The sequence below is a fragment of the Nannobrachium achirus genome, assembly GCF_963921795.1.
Source record: "Nannobrachium achirus genome assembly, chromosome: 6".
Taxonomy (NCBI): domain Eukaryota; kingdom Metazoa; phylum Chordata; class Actinopteri; order Myctophiformes; family Myctophidae; genus Nannobrachium; species Nannobrachium achirus.
The window spans coordinates 65326972-65342725 of record NC_137815.1 but is presented as its reverse complement, the minus strand read 5'-3'; the positions used below and the strand labels follow the sequence as shown (position 1 = coordinate 65342725).

General features: G+C 40.8%; 2 protein-coding genes across 2 annotated transcripts in view; both read right to left on the bottom strand.

Moving 5' to 3' along the window:
- Positions 1-15754, bottom strand: part of LOC308287470 (aggrecan core protein-like) — a 269467-nt gene that overhangs the window by 120530 nt on the left and 133183 nt on the right. The window lies entirely within an intron of this gene.
- dlgap4b (discs, large homolog-associated protein 4b) overlaps positions 1-15754 on the bottom strand; it is a gene marked incomplete at both ends in the record, with an annotated part of 55184 nt that overhangs the window by 13351 nt on the left and 26079 nt on the right. Inside the window, 3 exons of the mRNA XM_080728411.1 lie at positions 3105-3199; positions 6768-7088; positions 8991-9124. Coding sequence (XP_080584537.1) covers positions 3105-3199; positions 6768-7088; positions 8991-9124 — 550 coding nt within the window. The remainder of the gene's footprint in view (positions 1-3104; positions 3200-6767; positions 7089-8990; positions 9125-15754) is intronic.

Genomic DNA, 15754 nt, shown 5'->3' with positions numbered 1-15754 from the left:
TTTCTATTACTCAACGTTTATTAAGTTTAAAAATGTACACAAGCAAGTAACAAAATAGATGAAGAAAAAATACAAACACAAGAAGCAGACAAACAAATAGATAACAAATGAAACAATAAGTAAATAAAATAAATACAATAAATAAACAAATCAAATAATCAAATAAAAGTATTTGGTTACATACATTGAATCAGACAAGCGTGATAAAAAAGAAAGAAAGAGAAAAGAAAAAAAGAATGGCAGTATGTTGCGCTAACATCACATCTCATGCTTCGCCACTTACAGATGTATTTATCCAATCTGTCAGTCCTCCTATAGGTTATTTGCTCATAATGCAGCAACCTTGCCAATCTCTACAAACCAGTCTTGGAAAGAGGGAAGGAGAAACCAAACCACTAGTGAAATTGGTAATGCTCCTTCACACTCTGTTCCCCGGGAACATGCATGTGACCCCACACACACCACCCTGTATGATTTTCTTTCCTGTTCTCAGATCCAGGGGCGACACAAGGGGGGTAAAGTGGGTTACCAGGGCCCAAGGTGGAGGGGACTTAATTATTTCATACTTTAGCTATTGAAAAATAGCAGATCTACAAGCTCACAGCGCGAGTGCCGCGCTGCGAGCTTGTAGATCTGCTATTTTTGAAAAGCATTTGTAACTAAAATTTTGCTTCTGGGGGGTCCCTGAAACTAAATATTTTGAGATGGGGGTCCGTGGCCAAATACATATATTTTGGGGGTCCTTCACATGAAAAGGTTTGAGCACCACTGACATAGAAACATAGGTTTTTCAAAAGATAAATTCAAAGACTTGCACGCATTTTCAGGATTTTTCAAAAATAGCAGATCTACAAGCTCTCACTTAACCCTCTAATACAGGGGTCTTCAACGTTGTCAGGCCAAGGACCCCTTAGTTGAGAGAGAGATGAAGCAGGGACCCCCACAACCTTATCATAGATTCCATATAGTTTAATTGTTTGACAACACAATCATCAGTGTATTTTGGATTCATGTCAATTTGTGTTTTCAGATATTTAACCACTTGAACTGTCAATACTTAATAAACTTGACCTTTCACTCTGTACTTAGTCTAATCTTTTTCCTCTCTACACCAAACCGTTTTGCCAAAGATAGCCGATCTAGCTTGTAGATTGTCTATTTTTGGCTAAGGTTCCCTGAATATGGACAATAGGGTTCAAGTGGTTATTATAAAAAAAGGAGAAAAAGGGTTCTATCACACAAAGATTTGGAGGACCCCCTATAGTAATTCTGAGGACCCCCTAGGGGTCCCGGACCCCCTGTTGAAGACCCTTGCTCTAATAGTAAAATGGACCTCAGCTACAACCGGCTTTTCTGTCTAAACCAAATCTCTGCCAAAAATAGCTAATATACAAGCGAGCTTGTAAATGTAAATGCAGAAGATAGTTAAACCAAACAGCGAGGTTTTGGGACTGCAGAGCCAAGACATCACAGACAAAGTAAAGGGCAAGGCCCCACAGAGCATAAAACTGTGCAAAATACAAACTGGAGGACAGACAGAAATCATGTTGAATAATGAATTGCAATGTCAGACTTATAAAATCCCCGGAGGCAAATGTAAGAAAATGTAGAAGGGTGGTTGACGGCTGAACTTCCTGCTATTCAAAACATTATGTAAATGATGAAATCAGGAAATCAGGAAAACCTTGACTAACAGACTCAGCGAACACAGCCTTGCAATAGAAAAAGGACACAGACAGACCCCTCTCCCAAGGGAAGATAGAATATGCACCCACTGCACACAAAATGTGGTAGAAACAGAGCTACACTTTCTAACCACCTGCCCACTATACCAAGACATCAGAGACACATACTTCCCACAGATTACACACACCCGAAGTGAGCCAATGACCAATGATGAAAAACTCCCATACCTACTGGGAGAAATACAACAATGTTCGAACACAGCAGCAAGATTTGTGAACTGTTGCGACAAAAGAATGCTAGAAACACAACCACATTAGGAACTATAAACCATGGATTGACATCTAGACCTACTGCACATGTATACAGTATGAATAGCTGCAACCTTTAAATGCATTTTGAGAAAAAATAATGCTGTTATTTGTTCCAAAAGCTTTATACCCTGTATATATATATATATATATATATATATATATATATAAAATGTCACAATTCGACATAGCTCTGTTTACACAATGCTGTACCCCCTCCCAATGTATATATGTTCCCCATTTTCAACATGCTGTACCCCCTCCCAATGTATATATGTTCCCCATTTTCAACAGTTTTTATTTTATTTGTGACACTTGCTTGGCAATGTAAACGTGTGTTTTCTCATGCCAATAAAGCTCCTTTGAAATTGTAAATGTAATGTAAAAATGCAATGACTAAATAGAAAGGTACCACAAATCTCCACCAGGTGGCATGCCCTAATAATATTAGCAAAGTAGACTATGCAATCACTTAAACACTTGATAGGGGTCCCCAGCCAGGTGTCTATCCTTGACCCCCTCCTTTTCAATCTACACCAAATCTTATAGTTATATTGTGTGAATGGCCCATAAGAGGGCTAAAGTCAGGGAATTAAAACAGCTCAGACTGAGCTGAATGTGGACACATATTAATCCATTTAGTCCTAGAATTATTGAATGCTTTAAGTATTGAAAAATAGCATATATACAAGCTCACGGCGCGGCACAGAGTGCCACGCTGCGAACTTGTAGATCTGCTATTTTTGAAAAAGTCGTAAAAATCTGTGCAAATCTTTGAATATATGTATTTTTAAAGCAAACGTTTGTAACTGAAATTTTGCTTCTGGGGGGTCCCTGGAACTAAATATTTAGAGATGGGGGTCCATGGCCAAATACATATCATTTTGGGGGTCCTTCATATGAAAAAGTTTGAGAACCACTGACATAGAATGACATAGCGTAATTTGGGGGTTTTTGGTTTTGGTTTTATAAATGTTGTCACATTTATAAATAGCCTTGTGAGGCGAGCAAAGTTCTCTAAGTGTAAGCAGTGAGTGAGAGTAAAAAATATGTTTTCCTCGCAGGAAACGGTGACATGCGGTGACCGGACGGGACAGGAAGTGGACTTACTGCCAGCCGTCCTCCACTTGCACTCCAATGGACTGAAATCTGGCCAATGGCGGAGGAGGAGTCTCCTCTCGCGGAACCTCTTGAATACAGTCAACCTAACAGAGAATCACAAAGCAATGGTTTGGCATCAGCAAGTATGGTTATTATCAGCAGGTCTCAATCAGGGGCGTTAATTGGGTATGGCAGGGGTATGCAGCTGCCATACCCTGGGTCCAGGGGGGAAAATAAAATGTACTTTTAAATATAAATCCATGAACGTCTCTTTGTCTATCTTATGTTTTAATTTACAATAAAATAACTACAAATGCAAAATTTTACAAATGGTCACTTTAAAAAGTTATTATAATTATATTCTCCACACTTGTATTCTCCACATCTTGACAAAATGGTATATTCCCATGTTCTGCAGGTCAGCTGCACAGATGCAATGCATTATTGTCAATTGTGGCACGTTTACTAACATGCTAAGTTTAGCTGCACTTGAACAACCGTTCCAGGCTGCCATATCCAGCCCAAGAAACCTTAGAAACCTGGGTAAAAAACTGACAAAACTCGTCTTTTTCAGACATTGTGAAAATAGCCGATCTACATGCTCACAACGCCTCGCAGCGCGTGGCGTTGTGAGCATGTAGATCTGCTATTTAAGTGTGCCTGCCATGCAATGCAATGGCAAAACACTTATTGTAATCCGCCATACTTAATTAAGTCTTTCGCCACGAATTTCTGCACGTAATAACTGCCGCACAATTTACGCCACCGCCGCAATATATACATCAAAACGTGCGGCTCGGCCGGGAATGGTGTGTTATTACTTTTCTTTCCGATCCGCGTTACCATTGCGACGTAATTCGCAAAAAACAACGCCAAAAAACCCCATTGACTTAGAATGGGGGAAACTTCGGCACGTAATAACTGCCGCACGATTTACGCCACCCCCGCAATATATACATCAAAATGTGCGGCTCGGCCGGGAATGGTGTGCTATTACTTTTCTTTCCGATCCGCTTTACGATTGCGATGTAATTCGCAAAAAACAACGCCCAAAAACTCCATTGACTTTGAATGGGGGACTCCGAAAAAAACCCAGAAACTTTGGCGCCACATAACTCTGCCATACTTTTGCCTAGCAACGTCATTTAAAATGTAAAAAGCTCACACAACTTTGGTCTTTTTCCGACCAATAGGGATGAGCTGTAATTGATTAAGCCTCGCCCCCTCTTTAACAGGAAGTGCCCTTCACCAAACAGGAAGTGCCTCTATAACTCATGAACCGTTTGTCGTACAGACTTGCGGCTGGTGTCATACCTTTTCTTTTTTTCTCAAATTCTTTTTTCTCAAATTTTTTTTTCTCAATTTTTTTTTTTCTCAAATTTTTTTTTCTCAAATTTTTTTTTTCTCAAAATTTTTTTTTCTCAAATTTTTTTTTTCTCAAAATTTTTTTTTTCTCAAATTTTTTTTTCTCAAATTTTTTTTCTCAAAATTTTTTTTCTCAATTTTTTTCTCAAATTTTTTTTTCTCAAAACATTTTTTTTCTCAATTTTTTTTTCTCAAAAAAATTTTTTCTCAATTTTTTTTTTCTCAAAATTTTTTTTTTCTCAAAATTTTTTTTTTCTCAAAATTATTTTTTTCTCAACATTTTTTTTTCTCACATTTTTTTTTCTCAATTTTTTTTTTCAAAATGTCTTTTTCTCAAAAGTTTTTTTCTCAAATTTTTTTTCTCACAAAACAATTTTTTCTCAAAAAACTGTCGTTAAAGTGCGCCAAAAATGCTCCAAAACGCCACTAATTAGTCGAAATGGCTGACTTCCTGTTTGGTTTCTGATTGGCTGCTGGCCTTGTGACGTGGGTAGAGCTGCGAGGGCCTGGTCATCGCTGCTTGCAGCTTTAATTCATTAATCGTCCATGACCTTAATTGGGGCCTATTTCGCCAAACAGGAAGTGCCCCTCACCAAACAGGAAGTGACCCTTGATCTCGTGAACCGTTTGTCATACAGACACGCGGGTTGCGTCAAATGAAATAACGCTAATGCTAACACCAACCGCTACACAAGGTTGCACAGACTTAGCGAGCTGCAGGCACACTTAAAATTTCTTAGAAATTTTCTCTTCTAGTTTCACAATAGAACCGTGTTATACAAAATGTAATGCCTCTTTTCCATGAGGACTCCCATCTTTGCCATACCCTAGCTTTTGCTGAACTGACGCCACTGGTCTCAATAGTGGGAAAAGATATATTGTTTTTTGTATCATGTAATTATAGTTATAAAATAATTATAGTTAATAGGTAGGGTAAGTGATATACAGTATATTTTTTGTTTAGTTAAAAGGTTAAAGCTCTATATTCTGATAGTAATCATTGTGGGTCTTCAATGTTTTCAGGCCAAGGACCTCTTAGTTGAGAGAGAGATGAAGCAGGGACTCCCACAACTTATTCATAGATTCCATATAGTTTCATTGTTTGACAGCACAATCATCAGTATATTTTGCATTGACCTTTCACTCTGTACTCGGTCAGCTCTTTTCCCCCTCTACACCAAAGCTCTTTGCGGAAAATAGACGATCTACAAGCACACAACGCTCTACAAGCTAGACGATCTACAAGCTCACAACGCCTCGCAGTGCGAGGCGTTGTGAGCTTGTAGATCTGCTTGTAGATCTGCTATTTTTTGTGAGCTTGTAGATCTGCTATTTTTGGCTACAATTCTCAGAATATAGACACTAGTCACAAAAGCTTTTTTACACACATACTGCTGACCTCAGGCGAGCGTAAGGAATATTATTTGGGGTTTTTAATTTTCCAGATGGTAAATCTGGATGTGGAAAAATCTGAAGTAAGAAGGATCGAAACGTACATTGTTTCTCATTTTTGTGCTTGGCTTGTCCGTAAAATATCATGATTAATGGTTACCCAGCCCAATGCAAATATCAGCCTCAAGCAAAAGATCTGTCAATGTGCACGATTTGGAAAAAGGATAAAAAAGGGCTGTTATTTCAACACATTCACAGGGGAATGGTATGGTTGAGGAAAATGATGAATATGCATTCTATGCCCTTTAGACTACAGTGTGTCTCTATTGCATAGCAACTCATCCAAATCTAATGATAGGAGTAAGTTTGCCCTAATGGGACGTTTAGTTTATGAGCACATTTAGGGACTTTGTGAAACCAGTGAAACATAACAAAAGAAAACAGAGATTATTCAAATAAAATATCCAACTTTTGGGGATTCTAGGACTAGGTCACTAAAGATACCTGTCAATCCTTAAAGGGTATATTTTAAGATTCTGCCAGGTGCCAAGCTGAAATATCGTCCCAGGGGGTTCATTTTTAATGATATCTTGCACCTCTGTGGGAGCATTTGTTTTGCACGAAAAACATTCCTTGGACTAAAAATGGACCCCATAAAACTGTGAAAAGTGATGATGACTCATCACTTATCACCACAAAACCATAGTTTTGCTGGGCCATTTTTAGCCCAAGGAATGTTTTTTCGTGCAAAACAAATGCTTTCAATGGATTCAGAATCATGAAAAACCCCTAGTTGGACCCCTCACATGCTACTTAAAGAAGATTTTTTGGGGGGTCTTTTTTCCTGTATAGTAAGTGAATGGGAGATCTCATTAAAAATGAACCCCTTCGGACGATATTTCAGTTAATACGAACCTGTATGCCAATAGAAGACAGCTTCCTCCTGGGTACTGGGACCACTAGTGGTTCCTGTGGCACTGGATTCCCTCTATTATTCCCTCCGGTCTTCACAGGGTCGTGCTGGTCTCCCGTGTCGGTGGAAGCGTTGGAGGTGGCCGTGGTGGTGGTAGCGGTACTGATGGAGGAGACGTGGTGGTGGTGCTCCCTGGGCGTGGCGACGGGAGCGGCCTTGACGTGCGAGGGGCGTGCCAGGCTGTTGGCGCGGGTGCTGTCCAGGCTGTCCGAGGAGTTGCTGCGGCCGTGGCTGGACTGGCTGTTGACCTCCGAGCGGCGGTCCTGCGGGCGGGCCTCTAACAGTTACTACACCATCGCCTAATCTCAATTATTTCAGATAACCGCAAATGATTCTTTCGTATAATCGATTCCATGTTGAAAAGTGTTCAGACATGATCAAAACAATAGCAGAAATAGCAGGTCTACCAGCTCACAACGCCATGTAGATTTGTTTTGTAAAGCATGACATTATTAAGTGTGCTTGCCATGCAATGCAATGGCAAAACACTTATTGTAATCCGCCATACTTAATTAATTAATGAAAATAATAATGATCCCACAAATTTCGGCACGTAATAACTGCCGCACGATTTACGCCACCCCCGCAATATATACATCAAAATGTGCGGCTCGGCCGGGAATGGTGTGCTATTACTTTTCTTTCCGATCCGCGTTACCATGGCAACGTAATTCGTAAAATACTACACGTAAAAACCCCCATTGACTTTGAATGGGGGACTCGAAAAAAAAAACAGAAACTTTGGCGCCACATTACTCTGCCATACTTTTGCCTAGCAACGTCATTTAAACTTTAAAATGCACACACAACTTTGGTCTTTTTCCGGCCAATAGGGATGACCTGTAATTGATTAAGCCCCGCCCCCTCTGTAACAGGAAGTGCCCTTCGCCAAACAGGAAGTGCCTCTTTATCTCATGAACCGTTTGTCGTACAGACACGTGGGTGGTGTCATATGACTTGATTAAGAGTCCTTAACCTTAATTGGTTCTTCCTTCACCAAACAGGAAGTTCCCTTCGCCAAAAAGGAAGTGCCTCTATATCTCATCAACCGTTTGTCGTACAGACGCGTGGGTAGCGTCATAGGCATGATCGCGATCGCGAAATTGCATGTTTAACCCCCATACCAACCCATTCTTTCAAACATGGCAGCCATGTTTGTTTACATCTGAAGAAAACATAATGGCCCATAAATCATGAATGCCTGAACGGATTTCCAAGCGGATTTTTTTGTTTGAAAGCTGTGAACAGCATCTAAACACGTGGTGCATCATCTAGGCATGGGCGTGCACTTTTTACACACTTGCACAATTACATGGAAGTCTATGGTAACCATGGCAACGCGGGACATTGGCCGGAAAAAATCATTGCAACATAAGTGTTAAAAATCTAACGCTAATGCTAACACCAAAAAAAATCTAACGCTAATGCTAACACCAACCGCTACACAAGGTTGCACACACTTAGAGAGCTGCAGGCACACTTAAAATTTCTTAGAAATTTTCTTTTCTAGTTACATTTCCTGCCAGGGGGTTATGAATTATGGTAAATAAGTTCTGCCAAAGAAGGAGATCTCTTTTTTTAATCAGCGTATTAAGATCGCTCTTGTCTATCATTTGATCAAGCTACCGTTGCTAATAGTTTCTAGGGGATTAAATAACCCGGAAACAAAACATCCGTTCCCCATCCAGTCCCATTCAACTGCAGAAGAAGAATGCCCTGTATCTCCGCCCCTAGGTTTGGAGAGGGGAAAATGGCCCCGCCCGCATGGATGTGTGAACAAAGCACACAGAGTACTTTTAACAGGGAAGTAAAACCACTGCACGCTGACACACAGCAAGGGTGTAGAAATGACTGCAAGCAAACGGAGAACACGCACGCCACTGTGCACGTGCGCGATCATCCTCCAAAAACAGGTAAAAACATCTGAAATACCTGGCATGGAACTACAAAAAGTTCCATGCCAGATAGGAAGGATAGGAAGGAGATCTCCTTCTTTGGCAGTCGTTATAATTTAGTAATTTAGTAATTTCTTTGCATTTTTAAGTTATTGGTCATATCGGCCCTGTGCAATTCATGAGTATGAGCGTGAAACCAAACAGAAATTAAATTCATATTTGTTTATTTTATAATGGTCACAAAGTTAAATGTAATGGTGACGGCCCTACCTGCTGGTCCAGGTAGTTATCCTGGCTGGACTCGGTGCTGCTCTGCACCGTGACGGAGATGTAGGGCTTGGACGTGGTGCGGGGGGGCACGGGCGGGGGGGCCACCTTTTTACACGTGGTTATGCATGTGGAGACTGAAGATGAAGTAGGGAGAAGGGGGGGATGAGAGAAAAGAGAAAGATAGTGGCAGAGAATAAGATAAGACATAGGCTACACAGTAAAATTGCCATTGTTCATGTAGCCCTGCGCTCTTCAGAATAACTAAGGATTTACATCTGTAGTTCAAATAGTGATGGGACGTTTATGATTGATTCGTTCATTGCTGTGAACAGGAACAAAATCACTCACTTCCTGAAACTGTTACGCTTACACTTCCGTTCATGCCCCTGGCCCCGTCCCCTTCCCCTTCCCCCATACACAGGGCGGGAGGTGGGCTGTATGTGCAACGTAATAATAATAATAGAAATTCTGTATTTTCAGCCCAACCCAGCGGATTCGCTGCCCACAAGGAGCACATGAGCAATTAGGGGTTAAGAGTCTTGCTCAGGGACACACATCCACATTGATACCCTGGCCTGGAATCGAACCTGGGACCATCAGGGGCTCTGGTTCCCCAGGCGGCTCCATAAACATTCAGCTATGCTGCCCCTAAATGCTGCCCATAATAACGCTCCCACGATAGTGTTTTCACTGTTAGACAATAGCCCTACTGAGCGCTTAACGTATCATTTGACCGGCTCATTGCCGCGAACATGAACAGAATCTTTTCAACAAACCAATTACCTGGAAACAAAAGAGTGAATCAGTGAAAAACAACATTAATTAATGAATTAATGAATTCGGCTTTTATTAAAAACTTTATTTAAAATCCTAATGAGGGAGAAGCCTCTTCATTTCAAGAAAAAGAAAATTCCAAAATCGAGTTATGAAATTGCCTCAGTGATGCATCCATTTTAGAAGCTTTTTGAAGCTTGGAGGTTTGTTCCAGTGTTCAAAAAAGTGGTACAAACTTTAAGGAGGTTGCATGGTCGCTGCATGCTTAACGCTTATCCTTCACAGTTCACACACTTTATACTGGTACTGGTAAACGGAAAATGTAATTAGGCAGAACAGAGATGATACTGTTGCACACACACACACACACACACACACACACACACACACACACACACACACACACACACACACACACACACACACACACACACACACACACACACACACACACACAGTCAGGTGATGAACTCTGTAATGCAATTTGAGGTGAACAAGTTCAGATGACCATCTGATCAGTGATCACTGCGGTCATGGAGCAAGGTTCCCATCACAGGACATACAGCAGCTGAGGAGCTGAAGAGGCCATTTTGTTCACACCACTGTCACACCTCTGTGGGCCAGGGCCGAGTGGCGGGCCGGGGGGCTATTCTACTCGGTCCAAGTCTCTTAGAAGAGCTGTGGGAAATTCAGAAATCCATAGTCTTGTGACATCATCGTTTGACAGATTTTCTTAAAAAAAAAATATTTTTGAAAAGATATTTTGATTTTTATTATCGTGAGAACAATAGCTTCCACTTTAAAGGAAAAATAAGCAAGCTTGTGTGTACACAAAAACATTCCCCCCTCCCCCTCCCCTCTATGACAGGCATCAAACAAGTAGTTGTCTTTGATGCTTTCATTGATTAGAGAGATCACTAACGAGGACTTGACACTTTTATGGCCCAATCAATTACCTTAGTGCACAAACCCTTTGAAGTTCAAAGGGAGCATTTAAGAGCTCTGGCTGAGCCCCCCCCCCTGACAAAAACGTTCCTCCACTGTTTCTGTTGACATTTAATGTCAACATAAAGAGTGGAACAGAACAGAAATACAGCCAGGGGATGTGTCTTTCTTTCTACAAGGAAACACGCCAGCACAATAATATAGTTACTGATGAAGGGAAATGACTGCTAAAAATGTAAACACATATATATATTTTTAATAGTCTTAAAGTTACATATACTTCCTTTAACATTGCAACTTTTCAGGAATAGAAAGCCTGCACTTTCCATTAGCTTGGATTCTCCATCGATGATGTCACAAGACGATGGGTTTCTGACCTGCCCACAGCCCTCCTCTGAGACACAGCCCGAGTAGAAAGAAATGATGCTATTTTATTATGAACTTAGTGAGGACCAATTATATGAAGATAGGTTGAAAAGTTGTCCTTCGTAAAGCGTTTTAGTACTTTTTCCACCACTGCCTCCCCACAGTGGAGGGGAGGGAGGAGACCATGAAGAGAGAGAAAGGGCAATAATATCATCACTGTCGGACAGAAACCTCGTATAAGTTTCAAATTTGTACGTTTTTTCACCAAGTAAAGCCCTGCTTCATCATACATGGCTGTCGCACAAAAGTAGTGAAAACAGCCGATCTACAAGCACACAACGCCTCGCACCGCGAGGCGTTGTGTGCTTGTAGATCGCTGTTTTCTCTAGTTTGGTTCATTTTTAAAATGATGAGTACAAAACGAACAGTCTTGGACATACAAGGTTTCCACCCGACAACAATGATATGCTCCTTCACTGCACAGCGTGGGAAGGCAGACAGACATCTCACTATGGTGGAATAAGAGCTGCACTGTATGACACTTTCTGCTGTTTCAGCAGCTTTGAAGCCATGTTGAAAGTAAGTTAGAACCCAGGGTGGTATTAGTGATATAGCAGGCCTCAGTCTAAAAAATATTGACAATCATCTTTATCTGTTGCTTCAGGCAAAAGAGGTAGCAAAATCACACTTTAGGCATAAACAAATGTGAACAAAGCAGATGTTATACTCAACTGTATACTAGGGCATTAACGACTTGTGATTTTTGGAAGTCGACTCGACTTAGTAAAAAGTTGAGTTGAAGTTGTCATCACCCTGTGTGTGAACAGGGGGACAAAATCCGAAACCCTGTGCCCAATTCCATTGAAAAAACAGTTGGAAAAGGATAGAATCATTATTTCCTTGACAATAACAAATCCTACGGTTTGAATGCTGTACACATGTACACATGGAGCAAAAATAATGATGACAATCTTTTTTTCCTTTTTTTTTCTCTGGTGGGAGTCGACTTGTGCAATGAAGTCGACTGAGTCGACTTGTCGACTTTTTTTGGTTAATGCCCTACTGTATATTGTGTATATTAATCAGGTGCTGTTACTTTAGTTGTGGGCAAGTGAAATTAAAGTAAATTATCATATTATAATACCCTTTGAAAGAATAAGAAAGAAGATGCAGTTAGCCGATAATAGCAGGGACTGCCTTGATTGTGTGGTGCAATTTCAACACTGCTTGGCATTTATGGCCACATGCTGGCATATTATGTAAGGGGTTAAAAATGTAAAACCAAGCTCAGCACAATGGAGGGTTTTCATGCACCATATATATCGAGTTAAGGATTAGCATATGACATAAAAGCAGACATTTACAGCTCATAAAAAGCCAGAGTCAATTGAACAGTCACTTACTGCACTGGCCCGCGCGTGTTGCAGTACATTAAGCCACTTAGCTTCACCACAGTACAGTAACAGAGCACAATGCCTGGAGGTTCAGTCCCCTCATCTACTCTACTCTCTTCATCTCATCTATGCACAATCTCTGCTGTCTGTGTTGATGACAAGGGTGCCCTCTTATACAGCCTGGACTGCATCACAGAATGTGCGGAGAAGGAGCCTTTGTGAAGTCATTTGTAGAAGTGGTTTGTGAGCACGAGCTCACGCATTACATTATCAAACAATGTACAGCAAGTGGTGAGGTTAGACATTGCACAAGTGTGCAAAGGGGGTAAACCGGTAAAGTCGCCGGGAAGAAATTTGTTTTACTGAGAATAAGGTTAGAAATAACTTTAGGATTACGCATATCTTTCTGAGGTTAAGATTAGGATATAGGGTTAGGTTTTGGCACCGTTTTATTGAGGTAAGAGGTTACGGTTGGGAATAAGGTTAGGTTTAATCGTTTAGGCATAGTTTGATCTCAATGGAAAATAACAAATAAGCCTTGCCTTACCCGAGTTCATACTTTTAGTTGACATTGTATCAGTGAACTGTACTGTCATGAAACTGTACCTTTTCCTATCCAAAACTTCTAATAAATACCTCAATCAATCAGAAGGCATAAACCATCAGCCCGGGTGAGTTTCTTTCCGGCGACTCTTCTGGTGTTCTGCAAAGGGTAGTTCAATCAGAGCGCATATCTCTGCAAGGCCTGTGGGTGCCTAGCTAGGGCTGTGGATTGCCTAGCCTGAGCTGTGGGTTGCGGCCCGCCAGGGCACAAGGAAGCTGGGTGGGGGCAGGGAGTGTGGGCGGGGGGGTAGCAGTGCAGGCAGAAAGTATCTGGCTACACAAGACTAGGAATATAAAAACCCTATTTGACGTTCATTGCCACATGAATCACAAGATCATTTGTAGCTATATCGCGCAAAAACGTGTTTCTATAACAAACAGTGATATTTGTAGCATAGGTACATAAAAAGCGAAATACTATTATCCTATTGTCAAGAAACAGGAACAAAATTATAGTCATTATAAGGCTGTTTCTTTGGAACAGCAATGAATAGGAGCCGATGGAGATTACAGTAGATGCTTCCTGACGCTGGCGGCTGAGTTGCATCATGGGATATGAAGTCATTATAGTCAAAATGATTTGAAAAACATGTTTTTGACTCATCTGAGTTTCATAGAACATCCTTCTGAAACATTGTCCTTCCTGGGGCAGCTTCCTAAATGTTTCACCTTCATGTTTTAGTGAAGACAAAATATTCACAGTGACAAAAATGGCATTACGCTGTTGTATAGCCCTGTGAGGTCCTCCTGTATGAACTTAGTGAAGGTCTATTATTGTTTTTGTTTCATTTAATTTGTTTGTCGTGACAAATCTTGACATGTCGCTGGTGGCTTTGGAAAGGCCTAGCAGCAAACATGTGAGCTTGCTGAGAAAACCCTCAAACAAAAGGCTTGCTGTTCAAGCCACACGATACAACCAATGTTTAAATGATGTCACGGTCACCTCATGTAAAACTCATGTGAGTGCACAGCTTGCTGTCACATACTGAATTATAGGCCTGGAAGTTTATATCGCCTGTGGCTGATAAACCATTATAATAACAATCTATATACAGTAGTTCAATCTTAGTTCAAGCTGCCTCCAATTCTCTCAGTGTGAAATATATTGCTGCAATTCGCTAACACTTAACTTGAGGTTACCGACCTCAACCGCAAGGCACTGCAGAGGGTCGTGCGGACAGCCGAACGCATCAGCGGATGCAATCTCCCCCCCATCCAAGCCATGTACAACAAACGCTGCGTCAGCAACGCTTGTGGAATCATCAAAGATCTTCACCATCCCAACCACAGTCTGTTTAAGATGTTGCCGCATGGAAAATGTCTACTCAGTCAAAGCTACTAGCAACAGACTGCAAAAAAAGCTTCTTTCCACGAACAATCAGGCACATGAACGAACTGTCAAGAACGAGAAAGATCCAGGGCAAAAGGAATCGCTAGTCCCAATTAATGATGAACTGATACACCAATTAATGGTAACTTAATGATGAACTCAAGGGATAGATCACAAATTACATTTATGACATCATCAACTTGCGACAGGCATTTCCCCTATTGAGTGAAAGATTAGCTATTTCTAGAAGAAATAAAATAATTAAGGCGTTTTTAATTTTACATTGTAGTTATAGAGGACAATTATAATGTATTAAGGCATATTTGTCGTATTAGCCAGGGATCCCTTTAAGGGTGAGGACCAGAAATTCAAGAGTTCATCATTGATTCATCATTAATTAAGCATTAATTATGTGTATGAATTTACCACCTCAAGTGTTACCCCTTTAGGCTATTGACCAACAGAACACTCAAATCAGGCCTTTGGGACAAGAAGAGGCACACGTTGTCTCACCCCATATGACCATCGTATTCTAGCAATCGTACATCTTAACAGTGCACGGTCAAAGATCATTGAAGGAATGTATTTAACATGTTGAAGAAATTACTAGAGTTCTAGTAATGACAGAGGCTACAGATAGTCGGACACATGCTACGAAGCTTGTATATCTATCTATCTATCTGCCTTGTGGTTCATTGTGGTTTGTTCATTCTGAGCACAATTTACCCTCGGGTGGAAATACCACAAATCTGCTTTACTCATAAAAAAACAAGCTTTAAATTCTCAAGTGACATCTGTCTCTGATATTACACAGCTGATAAAGTGTTAAGGCTGGTTAAATTATTGGGGTCGTACAAGGTTATAGCCTACAGTCTGGCTGTTTTGAGATAAAAAGCCAGAACACGCTACGAACTTGCCCCATGTGATCATGTTTCCTAAAGACAGGAGAAGAGCATTAACACAAAAAAGACAGAAGAGATTGTTTTTGGTGCACCACTAGATACACACAGATCCCCAATTACTATTCATGGTGAACAGATCAACCAGGTATGTTCGTATACATACCTCGAAGTAGTAACAGACCATCTTTTGTCATGGAAAGATCAGATTGAATCTGTGTGTAAGAAAACAAAGCAAAGAATCTACTTCCTTCGCCGTTTAAGATCTTTTGGTGCTAGACTATGTTTTTCACTGCATAGAGAATATAGGTTGCTGCCTTCAGGAAGGAGATACGGTGTTCCAGCATGCAATAAGGTCAGACTAAAAAGGTCCTTTGTCCACAAGTCAACTTTAAAGCTTAATCAGGAGTTTGGCCAGAGGTAGGCTAGGCGGTGAACATTGCTCTTGTCTGT